This window comes from Pollachius pollachius, assembly GCF_949987615.1.
Source record: "Pollachius pollachius genome assembly, chromosome: 3".
NCBI classification, from domain to species: domain Eukaryota; kingdom Metazoa; phylum Chordata; class Actinopteri; order Gadiformes; family Gadidae; genus Pollachius; species Pollachius pollachius.
This window is the reverse complement of record NC_136936.1, coordinates 34,528,458-34,545,912: the sequence shown is the minus strand read 5'-3', so window position 1 is coordinate 34,545,912 and position 17,455 is coordinate 34,528,458. Positions and strand designations below refer to the sequence as shown.

The window sequence follows — 17,455 nt, the reverse complement described above, 5'->3', positions numbered from 1 at the left end:
CAGGTTTTGTTGTTACCTTATGCAGGTACATTATATTCTTATATTATCTTCCTACTAGGCTATGTTTATACCTAGGCCTAAGATTAACCAAGGTGGTACATATAATTGTAACAAAGGAGCCTAGACTACTAAGATTGCTCCCAAGAATAAAACCACAAACAAACAAAGACGCACAATTCAAGAAATATGTAAAATATAGGGATTTATTATAGAAGGGCCTAGGTTACATGCAAAACCAAAGACAAGCTAAGACAGTATGTTAATTTCAAATTGCTAAAGTGTAAAGGATAGGAAGGAAAGAGAATATAATGAGTAGGACATTTTACTGATGGAAAAGAAAAGGTCTTTGGTTTGAGTGGCTTATCTAAAAATTTAAAACAGCCAGAGGCCTGCTAAAACTAGACTATGTGACAACAGAGTAGATTCAAACATGTCAAATTAATATAGCTCACACATATTTATTGATTCCAAAACGTACAAATTACATGTGTCATTTTTTTGTGCTGTTTTATCCACGATACAACTCCCATGGAACAACATATATGGATATTAATAAGTATAGGCCTATACATAAGAATTTAAAGAAATATAAACAATTATTTTTATTGTTTCTCCTGGAGTGAGGCATATAGTGGACACACACCCACACATCAAGTGCCGTTGGAGTTTTATCCATCACTCTTTAACAGATCTCATGCACCAGTATTGTATTTGCACAGATCTGACATTATGGCAATATATCATCAAGTCAGAGAAAAAAATACATAATTCTGCTTGGTATTGAAAGAATTAGTATTTATTACATTATTATGATTCACCTAAAAAAGAAAAGCAAGGTATCCCCCACCTCCCACATCTGCGATTCTACTTTAACTCCACCAGTCCCTGTCTTCTAATGTAGGCTCTTATAAATACTTTGCTACTCCATCATCAATTATCCACAGACCTCAATACACAAGCCAACTCCATCACCGTTTCTACATCAGACACCATCCTCACCCTCCACCCCCTCCCAACCCGCACTCAGTTACCCAAGCCCCATGGCTGGGACACAAGTTCTCCACATGGAGTGCATCACACTGTCCACAGCAAACATTTTCCCTCCCCACCCAGACCTGCCTCCGCCCCCTCCCCACCCAGTAAACCTGAGCCCTGTGGTATGAAGATGTGTGCATCTGGGGCACACACCTGGCTCCCAAACGCCTCTTCCTCTTCTCTTCCTGGGTCTCGACAAGGAGGCCAGGAGCATGAGGAATAGCCTGTAGAAGACACATCCATCAAACAGAGGAATGCTCTGGTATTTCTCCTTCTCCCTCTTGCCCCTTATCTATCTCTCCTATCTCTGTCTTCACACGTAACACACACAACAAGGTTGTATTAAGGAAAATGTTTAAACAGCAAAGGTTCAGCAACGATTTGTTGACATCAACAAAATAGTTCCTAAGACGGTATCATAATGCTAAATACAAATGGATGCGACATAACTTTTAGTACGGAAATTCAATGAAGAATTATCGCAGGCCTTATATTTATTGATACAACCATACAATTGTTAAAGCTTGTATTGGATAGTGTCAAAATAGTAAATATTGATTAATAATGATGACTATTTCCTGTAAACAAACACACAAACAAAGAAGTAAAGAAAACCTTGAATGAAAACCCATATTTCCCTTCTACCTGTCATTGAGCACCCATGCAGTGTTTTGTGTATTTGTAGAATACAAAAACATGGGTATATCTTGCTATTGTTATTATTGTATTAAGAATATATTCAATACAACATAATACATTACGATTATCATATAAATGTGTCGTCACTGAGCAAAACATCAATGAGAATTGAACCCCCCGATTTTTCTATGAGTCACCAGTTTACCAAGTTGGTGTAAGTATACTTTCCCTATTAAAACAAATTAGCTAGTTGACATGAATCTAGATTCAACATATGTGTGGACGTGGACAGCGGACGCGTTAATGTGTTTACAGGAAGTTAAGGACATTGGACGTTCTTGTATCAGCTTCTGGGAAATGAAGTCCACAAAAAAACTCTTGGTCTGCTCTTTTGAAAACTTGCCATTGAAACGTCCCATTTCCTCTTCAACACAACCTGGCAACCCACGACTCCACCAGCTGCGGGCAGTAGTGTTTTTTCCTTTAATTCTTTCAAATGAACAAAGAGTCCATTTCTTCGCCGGATAGTGCGTTCCAGAGGCAGACCAACAGAGGAGGCGGAGGAGGAGGAGGAAGAAGATGGTTTTCCGCTCACCCCGGAGATATGGGGGTCCTGAATGGCTTGGGTTTAGTTCTATGAGAGTGAGTTATTGTGAATGTGAAACAAAAAGGCTGTACGTTTGGAGACCACCACACAGGGGGTCTAGGGAAAAACCTGCATTGGGTTGGATTCATGCTTTGAACTTGTGTATCAGGTTATTGTCAAACAGGTTAAGAAAGAAAAAGTTGAAAGACAGTGTTAATCCTCTCTAGACTACTGTTCCGAATTAAGGTGGGATGATGCAAGACTGAGAAGTAATACAACATAAAAAGAGTTGCCAATCAAACAGTGACAATTTAGAAAGATATCTTCTAATTAAAAAAAGTCAAAACAAGCAGAAACTTTACAGGTGACATATTATACAACCAGGTGGTAGTGTAAGTTGATTTCTTTTTGATTTTTTGATCTATTAGCCGTTACAAGCCGTTTTGAAAATTTGCCTCTTCTGATATCACAAGTGGGCATGTCCACCTAGATGTGTGCTGGATAGATCAGTCTACCAGCCTACCCAGTGGACTGCAGCAAACGTTGGTCATCTATCCGTCTTGTATATAGGGGGACACGCCAAGTTGTGATGTCAGAAGAGGCAGATTTTCAAAACGGCTTGTAACGGCTGACCAAACCCACACCTGGGGTAATAATATGTCACCTTTAAGATCCAAGAATCAAACTAATTACTGATTAAGATGCTTGCTCCACAGCAACGGAAACAGCATTATGTGAAGCCACATCAGCCATGACATCAGCCCCGACTTCCGCAGCGACATCAGCCGCGACATCAGCCACGGCATCAGCCTTGATGTCAGCTGTGACATCAGCTGTGACATCAGCTGTGACGTCAACTGTGACATCAGCTGTGACGTCAGCTGCTAAATCAGTGGCCCCATTAACCAGCACTTCCAGCTCCTCCTGCTCTTCCTCGTTGTCATCCTCCCCATCCACTTCTTCCTGCTCCGGAAGCGCCAAACTGGCGGTGCGGTCGAAACTCAGGTCGGCCCCCTCCACGCTTTGGCTGTCTCCGTTGACCACAACCTCTGCATTGAAGCTCTGCAGAGCTCCCGCTGCCCCCCCTGCAAGGCCCTCGGCCAGGTCGTGCACCTCTGCCATGGAGGCCTCTCCGTCCATGCTGCCCAGAGCAGGGATCTCCACATGGGCCATCTCCCCGCCGTCCTGCACTGAGATCCCGGAGTCACGCACCTTCTTCACATTGAAGGTCATGGGGGACACCTTGAAGGAGGAGCTCCTGGAGGTGGGGCTCTTGGGGTGGTTGGGGGTGAAGCTCTTCTTGATCTTCTCGCGGCGCTCCGGGGGCACGATCTTGGTGCCGATCTGGGTCATCTTCTTCTCGATGCTGTGGCGGGAGAAGGCCTTCTTCAGGCTGTCCACCTTCTTCAGGCTGGAGCGCTTCAGCTTGTCTGCTCTGGAGCGCTCCAGGGTGATGGAGGTGCCCTGGGCCACGGAGGCCTCATAATCCGGGAAGACGTCCTCTTCACAGGCCCGAGCCTCGTCTTCGGAAGTGAGGCTTATGGTCTGGAGACCCTCGTCGGTGCCGAAGTTGGCGTCTGCAGAGCCCGCGATGGAGGGGGCTGGCAGGACCGACTCGGCATCAAACTGGCTGGGCGGCGGCGACTTGAGGGAGTCGTTGACGACCACGCTGGTGGGGATCTCGCTGTCTTCCTGCGTAAAACAATAGAGAAGATCAAGGAGTGAGTTTGGAATCTAGGTTTGCTAACTTTCCAGCTTTTAACCAGCTTTGTGATTACAGCATTAAGTTCTGAAAATAATCTAGCAAACTCATGATAATGGTTGAAAGTGGATTGGTTAACAGTAGAATCAATTCTATGAGGTATGCTTATGAGGAATCATAAATAAACACGGTATATACGGGGATGGTACAAGGAAAACCCAACCAAACATAGGCACCGCTACAAAGCCTGCTGTATTCCAAATATACCAAGATGAGGCCATAAAAGCTCACTCCTCTGAACCACTAACATGCTGATCTGCCCACACTGCATTGCAAACGGTCATCCATTATAGATTGAGGCCGGTTGATGTACCACAGGTGTCAAGAGAAAACCAGTCTCTGCACGCTAAACCCCGTTTACTTTTTGAGATATCTGAGGAATTCCACTTGCTTCTTTGCAGGACTCTACCACCCACACTGCTCTAACTCCTTCCCTGTGCGGATATTCGATCATCTATGGACAAGTTTAGGACCTATAGAGTTTGGCTTAGATTATGTTTGAGAAATAAGGTAATTGTTAACCTATGTTTGATTCTCTCCCTTCTCTTTACCGACCGTATCTGTGCACAAATAAACATTCATGCATCAGAGGCTAGGATACTCGTAGCAAACACATACAGTATCATGTATTTAAGTACATTTGCTTTGAAAACTGAGACATTTCCGGATATCTAATTATGTTGTTATGTAGCAAATTCTTGTCATATGTGTCAGGTAAGAATCTTTAGCATCCTGGTACAAATGCCGTCCAGGGAATTCATAGCAGCTAAAAATGAAAGAATTCTTGTTGCAAACAGACTGCCAGTTACTTAAAGCTTTATTCCATAACTTGTCAAATTTGCATAAGTAAGGACTTGCTCAACCAGACTGGCAGGAACGACTAACCCGCAAGGATGCTGACAGACAAATTGTGTCCTGCTTAATGCTTGGTTATAACATGTCAGACTGCTCTGCCAAGATGTGAACCCTCCACTTTAGATATAGAGTTAACTTTAGAGTTGGTGAAAAACCTTCCATTGAACCCAAAGTCAGGACAGCCATAATTAACACACAATATGTGAAGATTGCAGACACAGAGCAAAGCTATGTAGATGCATAAATATGTTTTTATCTTGTTGTCTTGTTAGCATTTAATATCAAATCTGTCTGCGTTTTCTCACAGGTAGATTTGCACGGAATGATAAACGTTTCACCCATTTGAGTGAAATTTGCGGCCTTGCCATGAAAAGTATAACCTCCATTGTTAATTGCGGATTTGATACGAGGCAAAGTTTGGACTAAGAGCTGAAATAATGGTTGATATACTGCATTTAATATTCTTCTTACTTTGGCGTATTTAAGTGTTTCCAAGAATATATAATATAAGTACAGGCTGTAATACTACCTACAATGCACTAGGGGCGCTGTTGTGGCCTAAAGGTGGCAATACACTTGGTGACTGAAGCTATACGAGCAGCTGTCAATCTAAAGGATGGTAGGCAAAACCTCAGGGCAAAATTCTAGTTTCAACAAGAACCTTAATAAGGAGTTGCATTTAGCCTTCTCTTCCCATCGCCCTCAAGCTAGGCTTGAACCAGGTGCACCCACCCTGGGGACTCTCCGCTTACTTCTTATTCTCTGAGATTGTTAAAATTGAAAAACGATTGAGGTACACCAACATGGCAAAGTTGTGCATACCTTGATAGCTACATTTGCCCTATCGTGACATCTACTAAACTATGCTACCCCTTGTACCCAAATTCTCAATCTGGCAAGCTAGCAAGTATTTGAACTGAATCTGAATGATGGGAGCCATATACGTGCGTATGCGTGTGCATCTGTAAGGGTGTATGTGCAATGTGTGCTGTCTTTTAGTGGGGAACTACTGGTAATCAACACTACACATTTTCATTTGGGGTTTGGGCATTTTCTCACCCCTAGTGAACAACACAGATGGTTGGTTGGATCGGTGTGCTGGTGTATGACGGTATAGCTAGCTAGATAGCTAGAGAGAAATATAATAAGAGACACATGAAGAGAGGGATAGAGATAGTGGGATATAGTTAGAGAGTATGTATAGCCCCCATAAATTGAGATTTGTTACCTGAAATCTTATCCCATGCCAGACCTTTTCATGCCAGAGTTATGGGCCACATAACTCTTCATAATACACTGTGTTAAATAATAATATCAACACAAACGAAGCATCACTTAAAATGAAGGAATTTGTTATGTTTCAGATGAGTGAGCTGTGACTTCGGCTCGCAAGGAATTTATACCTGAAACTAACAGTATGTGGACAGTGGGTGAGTGAGTACAAGCGTGATAAGAAAGCGAGAGAAAGAGAAGGTTATACAGAGAAGAAGAGACAGGTCTAAGGTTAACTATTGCCCAATGCATGCAAAAATGTATTTGGTATCCATATTTAATTGTATTTAGGAAGTGCTGCCATAAAGGAAAAAGAGAAACAGGAAAGAACACTCAGAGCACCTTCCTCATCCCTTCCTTTATTCCTATTCGTCATACCTTTCAAACTGTCTGCAACCTGCAATCTACACCCTCCCCTCCTCTTTCCCTTCTCCTCCCCCCCTCTCCTCCTCCCCTCCTGTCATCACACACACCCTCAGCCCCCTCCATATCCTACCGGCCCCCAGCTCGATCATCTGGGAGGGTAAAACTCATATGTGACGACAAGATCTGTAACCCTCACTTATCGACAAAGATGGGGTTGTTGTTGTTTTTCTTACTCATGAGGTCAATCCAAACCTTCTACCCCCATCCCCCATTATAGAACACAAACTACCCCACTCCATTCCCACTTTCAGCATGGCAACGCACAATCCATCCATCACCAGGAGGCAGGAAGGAAGGAAGGGGACAGAGGAAGTTTCCACTTCCTGTGTTCTGAAAGATAGAGATGTGCCACAGGAATGGGCTCAAGATAAATCAAGCTAAAATAACTCAGGGCCACAACAGGCAGACCACGTCTCTGTAGTGTTATGAGCACTGTGGTACGCTAGTACGTATGGGCTCCACTGCTAACCAACAGTGTTTTATATTGCCACAGGTGGTTTGCTACAGGTGTAAACCTGTCACTCAGCAGTTGCATCAAGTGTAAATCAATGTTACATCGGTTCCCATCGTGAGATAAAGGGAGATTTGTAGTTTGTCGCTGTCAATGCAAATAAAAAAACACATAGTTTCCAATACGCCTCGTCGCTGCCAGGTGCTACTCACAAAAGGAGGAATGTTATGGGTGGAAAGCCTTGCCAAGAAAAATAAATGACAAATTCAATGTGACTTATCTCAAAAGTCACACCAACGTGCTCCTGAAATAAGAGATTGTCACACTCAATGGAGACTTTTGGACACCGACGGTCAGGAGCGAAGACCTGCTCTCTTCCGTCAGCCTTACATTGATAACCCACACGGTTTGTCCTGATCTGAACAATGCTGCTGGCTGTCTGGGAGGTATTTGTCAGAGAAGTGCCAGGAACGCTTGGATACACTTCATCACATTTGAAGATAAGGACGTTTACAAGGTGATGCAATTCTGCTAATCTCCTTCAGCACTTTTGTTTGAGTCTCTCAAGGCTTCGTGCAGACTACTGAGTCTCATTAACTAGTTATTTTCTAGGGTGCTACCATATTGTTACAATTACTGTAGTTTAGGAACAGGGGGAGTGCAATGGAAAAGAAACAGCAAGCAGTCATGTTATCTTCTTACTTTAATGGTGTAGTGAGCACAACCAAGCTATCCAACTTAATGTGCATATACCTCCATATCTTCCATAGTTCCTTCCATATCTCTTAAAATCATATAAAAGAAGTAAGTAAGGGACATGAAGTCAGGCCTACAGGGTAAAGGAGGACAGCTATAGGGTGGATGATTGATATTGGTAACTTTTTGGCAGCCCAAGGTTTCCCATGTTTTCTCTGGCAGAGAGTTACAGTTATCGGCTTTGCCACCAGCTGCATGTGTCAAATCACACACCCAAGATCACACTTACACACACACAAACACCCTTCTTGACCTCCCCAGTCTTTACCTGGCTCCGGTATGAAGATTGTAAAAACTATGAATTATAGAAATGGATTTGTATATTGCAGCATACACTATTATATATTGTACGCTGCATTATACAATACCATTTCTACAATTCATAGTTTTTCAAATGGGGCCCAACTGTCATTTGGCCAGAGGAACCTGTGATTACGACAGGCGGCCTGTGGAGAAGGGACGGATGCCAGGACTCGACTCGTCTAACCTGATTGTGATGACACGCAAAGGGGCCAGAACGTATAATGTGAACTGGATTAACGTGGCAAGTCAAACAAACCGCCCCCCCCTGCCCAGTCGGCTGTGTGGGGTTTTTCAACTAACACAGACTTGCATTTGATAAGTTTTCTTTTTGCCTGAGGCGTCCGGTCGTTGTTAAGCTTTTTAATTTTTTAAGTGGAGAAAGACACACTGACACCCTTAGGACCAATATCCTGCATTGTTTTTTACATGCAGTGTCATCTTGTAATCTTCATTGCTTCTGTTTATTGTATTCTTCCACCCCTTTTCTTCCTTTGTCTGAGAAGAATAGTATCATTACCCAAGGAAAGAAGGTAGAGAGGGGTGTAAAGAGGTAAAGAGAGAGAGAGCAAGAGAGAGAGAGAGAGAGAGAGTTGCTAGTACATACACATACACCTGTACCATCAAGTGAAACGCTACCCCTCAAATACATGCTACAAATAGGTTTGAAACATGTAATTTAAACGACAATTTAAATGTATGAGAAACAATAGCAAGGTATAAATCAACTTATTTGTGAGTTGACCCTGGTAAACTCTTCTTCCAGAAGAGCATGCAAGACTCACAGAATAACCCGGGATTAATGAGGGATGAACGCTAGACTCCGGTACAAATATTTCACCTATTAAATGTCGAGAGACGTAGGTTTTGTGAGGAGCTGAGGGTAATCGCTGTAAAGCTGACTAGAAACACACACCTTCAACAGGTACGCACATGCACACACACGAGCATATGCCTGTGCACGGAGAGAGAGAGAGGCACAATGTGAGAGAGAGAGGCACAGTGTGGGTGTGTGTGTGAGAGAGAGAGAGAGAGAGAGAGAGAGAGAGAGAGAGAGAGAGAGAGAGAGAGAGAGAGAGAGAGAGAGAGAGAGAGAGAGAGAGAGAGGCATCAGTTCCTGATTGGCATACGGCCAACGGCCTGCACCGACCCGTTTGAAAATATGAATATGACACAGAATTGAAATCTGAACAAAATGCAACCTAAGCTGTATGTCCTTGTCTGCTGTGCAGCAACTATTTTAAACAGTGAAGGCAACAACCTTACCCAATGTATGTCACTTTCCATTTAACGGTAATTTAGGGTAAAAGCTATCATGATGCAGCCTACAGAGTACACAACCTGAAGGGGCAAGGCAAGGAGCCGCCTTTTAAAAAGGCATTATGCATTATTTATCAGGTTTTATGGGGCTATCATTTTACAAGGCAATTTGTATGCATAATGGATGAGCCTGAACTGCTATTTAATTGAATACCTGGTGTAAAAAATGATCGGATCATGTATTATACTGCACTTGCAGTTCAGCTGTAAACCACACGATTGAAGAGGGAAGGATTTGGTGAAATCAATTTGAGCTGAATGCTGTATGGTTATTGGTTTATTTGCACAACCTGGTTTCCCTATAAAATGGAATACAAAGGTAACCATTACAAGACTTGGGCGCGCAGGTAAAAGCACACACTACCGGGCGCTACTTCATCCGTGTCAGGATACACAGACTTTGGTCCCTCGGTTGCTGACACCTAACATCAGGTCCGGACCTTTGGTCAAGAGTTGGGCGATTTGTATGGACTGGTAGAGCAAAGCAAACATTAACACACAAAGACTGGAAAGTGCCAGCTACCACCCAAACCTTCTGTCAATATCAAACTGAACTGAAGGACACGTTGGCTGATACACATAGCGGCAGTTCAGCATGCTAAACTTAGCTGTGAGAAGTTTTTTCAGTTTTTTTAACTCCATTTTATCAATATCAATACTTTGATTTTGGAATGACATGTGGGAAATAACGTTGAACTAAGTGTGTGGTTTGAGAATCAGAGTGTCCTCTAAATGACTCTGATCAGTTGTTTACTAGATAGGGAAGGGATGTTGTTTTTTCTTATCAACATGTTGTGAAGACACCCTTTTACAGCCACAAAACCACCTTTAAAACAAAATAGTGCGAAAATAATAATAATAATAATAATAATAACGAAAATAATCCAGCCCTTTCTGCGTCCCGACATTAAACAAGATGACAGATTAAGGCAGCATTCTTATTCTGAATGTTGAAAATTTTGATTGTTGTTTAGTTCCATTGTGAGAAAGGAGGAGATTCAGATCTACATCCCCCCCCACAAAAACACACACGCACTGATTTGAGGGGACAGGAAATTATACTCTGAATGTGCGAATAGCATTTATATGAAATACCATTGTAGTGTGTAAAGATTGTGACACACTACAATGACTGTCATGAAGGTAAACCAATAACCTTTTCCATGGTTAATCTGAAAATAATGGCCGATATTCTCACGCACCTCTTAGTCAAGAAACAATGTTTACCGTGACCTTTCACCTGGCACAATACCTGCCATGAACATGTCAAGTTATTATATGAATTACATAATAATAATAATCCTTTAATTTTATTGTGTCTGTTTGTATCATTGTGTGCATATGATTGTACTTGTTTTGTGTGTGGAAGTGTGTATAAATGTGTGTGTGTATAAATGAGTGTGTGCATGAATGTTTATGGATCTGTGTTTGTGTGTGTATGAGGCTTTATGTAATATAACTGTGTGCGTTTGTCTTGGAAACCCTGTGTGCGCCGATGCACAAACACAAACAAACAAGGGCCTGAATTGCTGCAATTATGGGACAGTACATATTTTCTCCTCCCGCTCGTTAGCCCTCGTTAACGAGAGGAGCGCAGTAGGGCAGACACACAGAAAGGCAGGCCTGTCATAGTCCTCCCACACTGTAGCACATACAGCCACCACCGACACTGTGCTTGCTCGGTGCAGATTTACCCACAATCCTCCCTGGGTACCTCTTCTAGAGTTCTAGAACCTGAAGCTCTGAGGGCCAGTAGCTGTTAAGTGAAGGGCCTCAATCTTTCAGCATACAGTGTTTCCCCCGACACTGTATGGTTAACATACAGTGTTAACCATACAACCATACAGTTAACCTTAACAACAATAGGGCCCCGCCTTGACTACCAATGTATACAAAAATATATATATATATATTATTATATTATATTATTATTGGTTTTTTTTATTATTATGCATTAACAAAGTACAAAACTCTCGTAGGGTAAGGAAACATACTTCCATCAGGTACAAAGAATAAAGATAAATAATGCATTGGTAATACTGTTAATACAACAATAGTCATGCCATAAAGCTTTTTGAATGGAATTGAAATGGCAACGGCACCTTGACTAAGACATTTCCTGGGGGAAACAGTGGCATACGTATTGTTGAAAATCAGTTTGGCAATGTTACAAGAACAAACTGATGGGATTGATGAGAAAGAAAACAAACGCATGCATACCTCATAAAACAAGTTTGTCCAAAAAAAACTTCTTAGATCTCGGCCAGTCGAAATGTAGAATTCTACTTTGTTCGCTTGAATTATGTTGCTTGCTGCAATTTTTACTTTTAGCTCTCTGGTGCGGCAGTAAATCTGCATTATCACACAGCAGCGTGAGGCCTGCTGCATTTCACGTGGTTTCGTTTGAGGGAATCAACACTCGGCAGAAAAGAAACACACTTGACAAACGGCGGTTAAAAGCGGTTGACTTAAAATTGTCAAGTATGTTTATTTACAGTCAGAAGCAAAGGAATGGACTAGGATAGAAATAAGGATGATAAAGACACTAATAAATAGTTAAGAAAGCAAGAGAGAAGCAAGCCGTTCATGTGAGAAGAAGAGGAGAAAAGCGTGAAGGTGTAGTAACAAGGCTCCGAAAACTGTTTCCTTTCCCGAGGCCTGCAACGGTTCTTTTATCAACTTTGTAACCTCATACACCTGACCCGACACACGCACACCTGATCCGACACACACAAACACACGCACCTGCCCCGACCCGACACAAACACACACCCACACACACCAGAACCAACCCAGCAGCAATGCCTTCATGGATGTCAGACACACACACACACACACACACACACACACACACACACACACACACACACACACACACACAAACACACACACACACACACGCGGGCATGATCACATGCACATTTTGCCACAGATCACTGCCTTCGACCACAGTCTTTACTTGTACTCATCCCAGTCTTGACTTACCAGGTAGGTGCGCATGCATTCATGCATGAACGCCCCCTCCCCCCTGCTCCACACACACACACACAGATGAGGAGCGCCCCACAAAGGCTCCACTCACTCCACGCCTGAGAAGATTTGAGAAAAATAGTTCCTTTCAAAATAACCGACAGAGGAGTAAATAACAACTAACTCCACAAGAGCAGTTGCCCCAAGGATATAGACATATGCTATAGACAAATCTATTAAGCTGTTTTGGTTTTGCTTGAATAGTACAAAGTACACTCAAGGAAAGAGATATGTAGGGGGAAATCACAACTTTGCAATTTTGATTGGATACCGTACAAAACTATTTTAGAAGGGCTTCTATTTTACCACCAGGTGTGATGTAGATTGACTCGTACATAAAATATTATTGCCTTGTACAAGGTCTGGCATTCGTCCTCGCTGGTAGCTCTCATACAAGCCGACAGACGAGCGAATGGGAGTGCCTTTGTTCTAGGATGCAGGTTTTAGTTGATGATGCAAGAGAGATGGATCATTTCGATTTTTTTTTTTAGAGAATTGCCTGATGAGCCTTATCTTTTAACCACATAAACAAAAGACCTTTTGAAACAGGATTATAAGCCGCCACAGATAAAATACATAAAGGCGTATTGAAATGATCAGATAGCCTATGTGCATTGTTGCAGCTATTTGTCTTACGAGACAACAAAGCTGGTATCAAGGTAAAGCCTTCATTATGGTCTAGACAGGAGGCAGAGACAGTGGACGCACACGGTTTGGTACCAACTACATTTCAACAGGTGTATTGCAAGCATTCTTCTTTTAGTATTTTTGGTACGTGGATTTGAAAGTAAATTGCTGTTAACAGTTTCAGACGAAATGTTTGGGAAGTATAGACACCGAATTACATCCTCGGCTCCTGAAGTCAGTCATTGCTCGTATCGCTGCAGCCATAGAACACGTTTTAGAATAAATGGATGATACAACAGCAATAAAACACAAACATAAGGGCGCACTGGAATTATATCAAAGGAAAAGATGTGTGCTGTGTTTGCTCCAGTTTTTCTGACTTCCGAAAGCTCTTTTAATAAGCTTGCTTAGTCGTAATATTAAATTAATCTGATGGGCGGGCAATAGGCCAGTCTCTCTTGAGGAAGTGACTAAAATGAGCTCACAAGATAGACTGGTAGAACCAGGCTAAATCAATGCCGCACCTTGTGGTAAAAAAGGTGCCCATTTAAAGGAACCTTTTGGACTGAACATTAACGTAAATCAGAATGATGCGGCTTCTTATTGTTCTGTGGTTGAATTCCCTGTAAAGAAATCCAAACCTGTAAACCAAGGGCTTCCCTTTTGATCAACAATCTGGTTACCCCTCATTTAAACCAAGCGATAAAACCAACCCTTTTATCATCGTCTCTGCACACACTGTAATGTACTGTGACCAAACAACATGTCACAGTACCAATAGTGGATATGAGACAGAACTAAACAGCCCCCCGTCTACAGGCTGATCAAGGTGGAACACGTGGCGGTTGGCGGGCCACTGAGTACACAGCTTGGCCCCTGCACCTGCTCTGCCAATGGGCCTCCCAGGAGTCCAGATGATAATGCTGGAGGACGGCCCAGCACCTTGCAGAGTCAACACTGGCAGAAAACACCTTTCCATTACTTGAGCAAACACACACTTGCACAAATACACGCACACACACACACACACACACACACACACACACACACACACACACACATGAATAGACACAAACACAACCATGTGCACACACATATAAACACACACACACACACACACACACACACACACACACATATGCACCCAGATGCATGCACATCTGCATCTACACATATTGCAATCACGCACATACACCTAAATACAAGGACCAGTGCATTGACACATGAACACATTTATACGTACACACATGTACATAAATGTGTATGTGTGTGTTTGTGTGTGTTTTTCCACAGGTTACAGGTCTTCCCTAGATATCCAGTCTTTGAACCCAGTGATACAGTACAGGCCTGGTGCTACTATATAATTAACTCTGATAGACTTGCTAATGTATGTTGTGTTTGAGGACCACTTCATTAAAGAATGACAGACTCACACTCTGACCTGAGTGTATGATGTCACTAAACTAGGACTCTTCCCGGATTTGCAAGACTCCATCTCTTCCAGTTTGTCGGATTTGTTGCATGTTCATCAATAACCTCAATTGATTGTTCACTCATGGACAAATGACATAGGAACTCAAAATGTGAAACTCTGAAAGTGTGAGTAAGACCGTTTTGCTTTTGTTTTTGAAGTTCAGAAGTTTACAATGTGTCATAAAACGGCTGTTTTTCAGTTATTCTGGTGGATCCATTTTGATGGCAGTCGGTCTGTGTGTGTGTGTGTGTGTGTGTGTGTGTGTGTGTGTGTGTGTGTGTGTGTGTGTGTGTGTGTGTGTGTTGTAAGCGGATCTAGCTGGAGTCACTCTGAGCCCTACCCTATTATCCTGTGGCTCTGTTCCCAGACACACCCATCCCTTGCTCTCTCTCTCACACACACACACACACGCAAACACAAAATAAACTCACTTCCAACATGGCCACAATACAATACACAATCCTGTATGCATGCAAATGCAGTGGGTTCAACTAGATCTCTTCTGCCTCTCCCACACACAAACACACCACACACACGCACACACACAAACACACACACACACACACAGTGTGTAACTGTTTGTACAGTGTTGATACAAGGGGTAAACTACAAATGGTGGAAGCAGACAGGTGCACGCTCGCATCAAATCCTGTTCGGGATAACGTGTAAGACTACAACTAGGGGTTGGGAGATTCCATTACATAACAAATAATGACACAGAAGCTGGCTGTCTTGCTTCTTTTGTATTCTACCGCCAGACACACCCTCCACACACACACACACACACACACACACACACACACACACACACACACACACACACACACACACACACACACACACACACACGCAAACACACACCACCACGCACGCACTGCAAAGACCCGCGGTCGCTTGGGGTCAACCTGTTGTCACACACCGACACAACACAATCCTACCAACTTTTTCAATACCGGAATAAAGAGAGTTGTTATCTGCATTGTATCTGCACTCACCTGAAAGATGAGTACTTTGAAGTGGTTCCTCTTGAGCAGGTTGTGGTGGTTGTTCTCCAGCCGCTTCACCATGGAACCCTGCTTGTCCATGCGCTCCTTCACCTCCTTCATGCTGTCGCCCACCTTACGCGAGCGCTCCAGCAGCTTGTTGACACTGTGGGCAGTCGCCATGTGCGTCTTGGTCAGGCGGTTCATGTCCCCCTGCACCAGCTTCACCGCGCCCTCCAGCTCGGCCTGACGGGACTCCATGCGCTGCTGGTTGTCCTGCACCGCGTCCATCATGTTCACCAGTTTGTCCAGGAGCGCCACCACCGTGATGGCGCTCACCTGCCCGCGGTCTGCGGGGCTGCTGGCCCCCGGGGAGGTAGGGCTGGTAGGCATCTTGAAGCCCATGCGGGCGAGGGTGCCGCCGGGCGTGGACGGCGATGGGCTGCCGCCGCAGCTCGGGATGAGAAGGTCCCCTCTCTCGGCGTGTAGTTGGAGCGGTGGAAGGACAGGAGTGGAGCTGGAAATGCTGCACCGGTCGGCGTGGGACGAGTCCTCTCCCATTGTACCTGTCAGACTGTCGAGTGTCCGGTTGGATTGGAATAAGGGGATGTGTAATCCCTGGCCTATTTGGTTTGTTTTAATTTGTTCTAAAAAGTTGGGCGAGTGACGCTGCTGTCAGTCGCTCTGTTGAGCTCTCGGGAATGAGGTTTAACTGCATCAAACTTTACTCCACTGCACACTCCCCCTTTTACTCTCTCTCTCTCTCTCTCTTTCTCTCTCCGTCTACCTCTACCACTCTCGCTCGATCGCGCTGTCTCTCTCCCCCCCTCCCCCCCTCCTCCCACCGCACCCACACACATTATGTGAGAGTTTTCAAAACACCTCAACCGCGAGCAAAAGGGAGGGGCTACATTGCCGTGGCAACTGGATAGGCCTAGCCCAACAAGAGAATGGAGAGGCACAGTGGTTTTCACTGTGCACTCCCCCCTCCCTCTCCCTCTCTCTCTCTCTCTCTCTCTCTCTCTCTCTCTCTCTCTCTCTCTCTCTCTCTCCGTCTCTCTCTTCCTCTCTCTATCTCTCTGTGTATGCGTGTCCTCCTGCACATGATCCCATGCATCTAGGTGTGTGTGTGTGTGTGTGTGTGTGTGTGTGTGTGTGTGTGTGTGTGTGTGTGCACGTGTGTGTGTGCGTGTGTGTGTGTGTGTGCGGGTAGGTGCTCTGTTGCCTTGCAAGTAAACTTCCTTTTTGTCAGTGTGCTGCATGTGTGTGTGTGTGTGTGTGTGTGTGTGTGTGTGTGTGTGTGTGTGTGTGTGTGTGTGTGTGTGTGTGTGTGTGTGTGATGTGACACGGGGGACACACCACAGAGACACACATCGAAACATGGAAATCCCTGTTTCAACAATCAACTACAGCTCATTGTTGAGAGTTTGTGTGTGAGTGTGTGTGTGTGTGTGTGTGCGCGCGTGCGTTTGTCATTTGAAATATTTTTCATTCACCCAATGTTACTGGAAAGTACATACCATGTTTCCACAGATATGTGCTTCCTGTACACTGTGTGTGTGTGTGTGTGTGTGTTTGTGTGTGTGTGTGTGTGTGTGTGTGTGTGTGTGTTTTTGCTTGAGAGTGTGCATGTGTGTGTGGTCATAATTGGTGGCCTGATACATGTTTGCCTTTCTTAAACTGGAGAACAGTACCAACCTTAATCTACAGCATTGATTCATCCATTATACAGACCAATGCTATGAGAGGAATGTCCAACTCCACACAGAACCCTTCAGAGTCCCCTGAGAATGAAACATATTGAACAACACCTGATAGGGAGAGTCCCCTTCCCCTTGGGACGTTTGTTCTACACCTGGCTACACATAGAGATATGGGGAGATAACACAACATAAAGATAGGGAACGCCATTTGGATAAAAGTATCTAACTGAAAGATT

At 43.8% G+C, this 17,455-nt stretch overlaps 1 protein-coding gene across 1 annotated transcript; it reads right to left on the bottom strand.

The window, feature by feature from the left end:
- Positions 1-1,133: 1,133 nt before the first annotated feature.
- Positions 1,134-16,323, bottom strand: cavin2a (caveolae associated protein 2a). Its single transcript, XM_079733544.1, has 2 exons — positions 15,529-16,323; positions 1,134-3,952 (listed from the first exon to the last, which is right to left on the bottom strand). Exons 1-2 carry the CDS (start codon positions 16,075-16,077, stop codon positions 2,957-2,959), a joined length of 1,545 nt encoding a protein of 514 aa, XP_079589670.1. The 5' UTR covers positions 16,078-16,323; the 3' UTR covers positions 1,134-2,956.
- Positions 16,324-17,455: the final 1,132 nt, after the last annotated feature.